At 61.2% G+C, this 343-nt stretch overlaps 1 protein-coding gene across 1 annotated transcript in view; it reads right to left on the bottom strand.

Annotated features, from left to right (window-relative positions):
• LOC104161617 (chloride intracellular channel protein 3-like) overlaps positions 1–307 on the bottom strand; it is a gene marked incomplete at its 5' end in the record, with an annotated part of 1,094 nt that extends 787 nt beyond the window's left edge. Inside the window, 1 exon segment of the mRNA XM_009700116.1 lies at positions 99–307. Within this exon segment, the coding sequence (XP_009698418.1) occupies positions 99–307 (209 nt within the window).
• Positions 308–343: the final 36 nt, after the last annotated feature.

Raw genomic sequence — 343 nt, 5'->3', positions numbered from 1 at the left:
GTGCCTACCTGTTCTTTTCCAACCTTGCCCAGGCTGGCATCTGCCCCTGGCATGGCCATGCTGAACTGCATGGGGAAGGGCAGTGCCTGGAGAGACCCAGCTGTGGTCTGTGGTAGGGGAGGGCTGGAAAAGCTCAGGGTGACCTGACCGGGCTTTGGGGCAGTAGTACCTGGGGTGTTCCCCTCCCCGCCAACTCCTTACCCTCATCCTGGGCAGGCACCGGATTCTTGATGAAGGTGGAGAACTTGTGGAAGATGTCATTGCCGGCCAGGCTCGACTCCCTGTACTGCGGGACCAGGCTGGGACACCTGCAGGGACATGGGCACAGCTGAGGAAGGCGTCA

Source organism: Cariama cristata, unplaced genomic scaffold, assembly GCF_000690535.1.
Source record: "Cariama cristata isolate BGI_N322 unplaced genomic scaffold, ASM69053v1 scaffold29255, whole genome shotgun sequence".
Lineage (NCBI taxonomy): Eukaryota > Metazoa > Chordata > Aves > Cariamiformes > Cariamidae > Cariama > Cariama cristata.
Note: the sequence above shows the minus strand (reverse complement) of the source record. Positions and strands in the feature narration are given on the sequence as shown.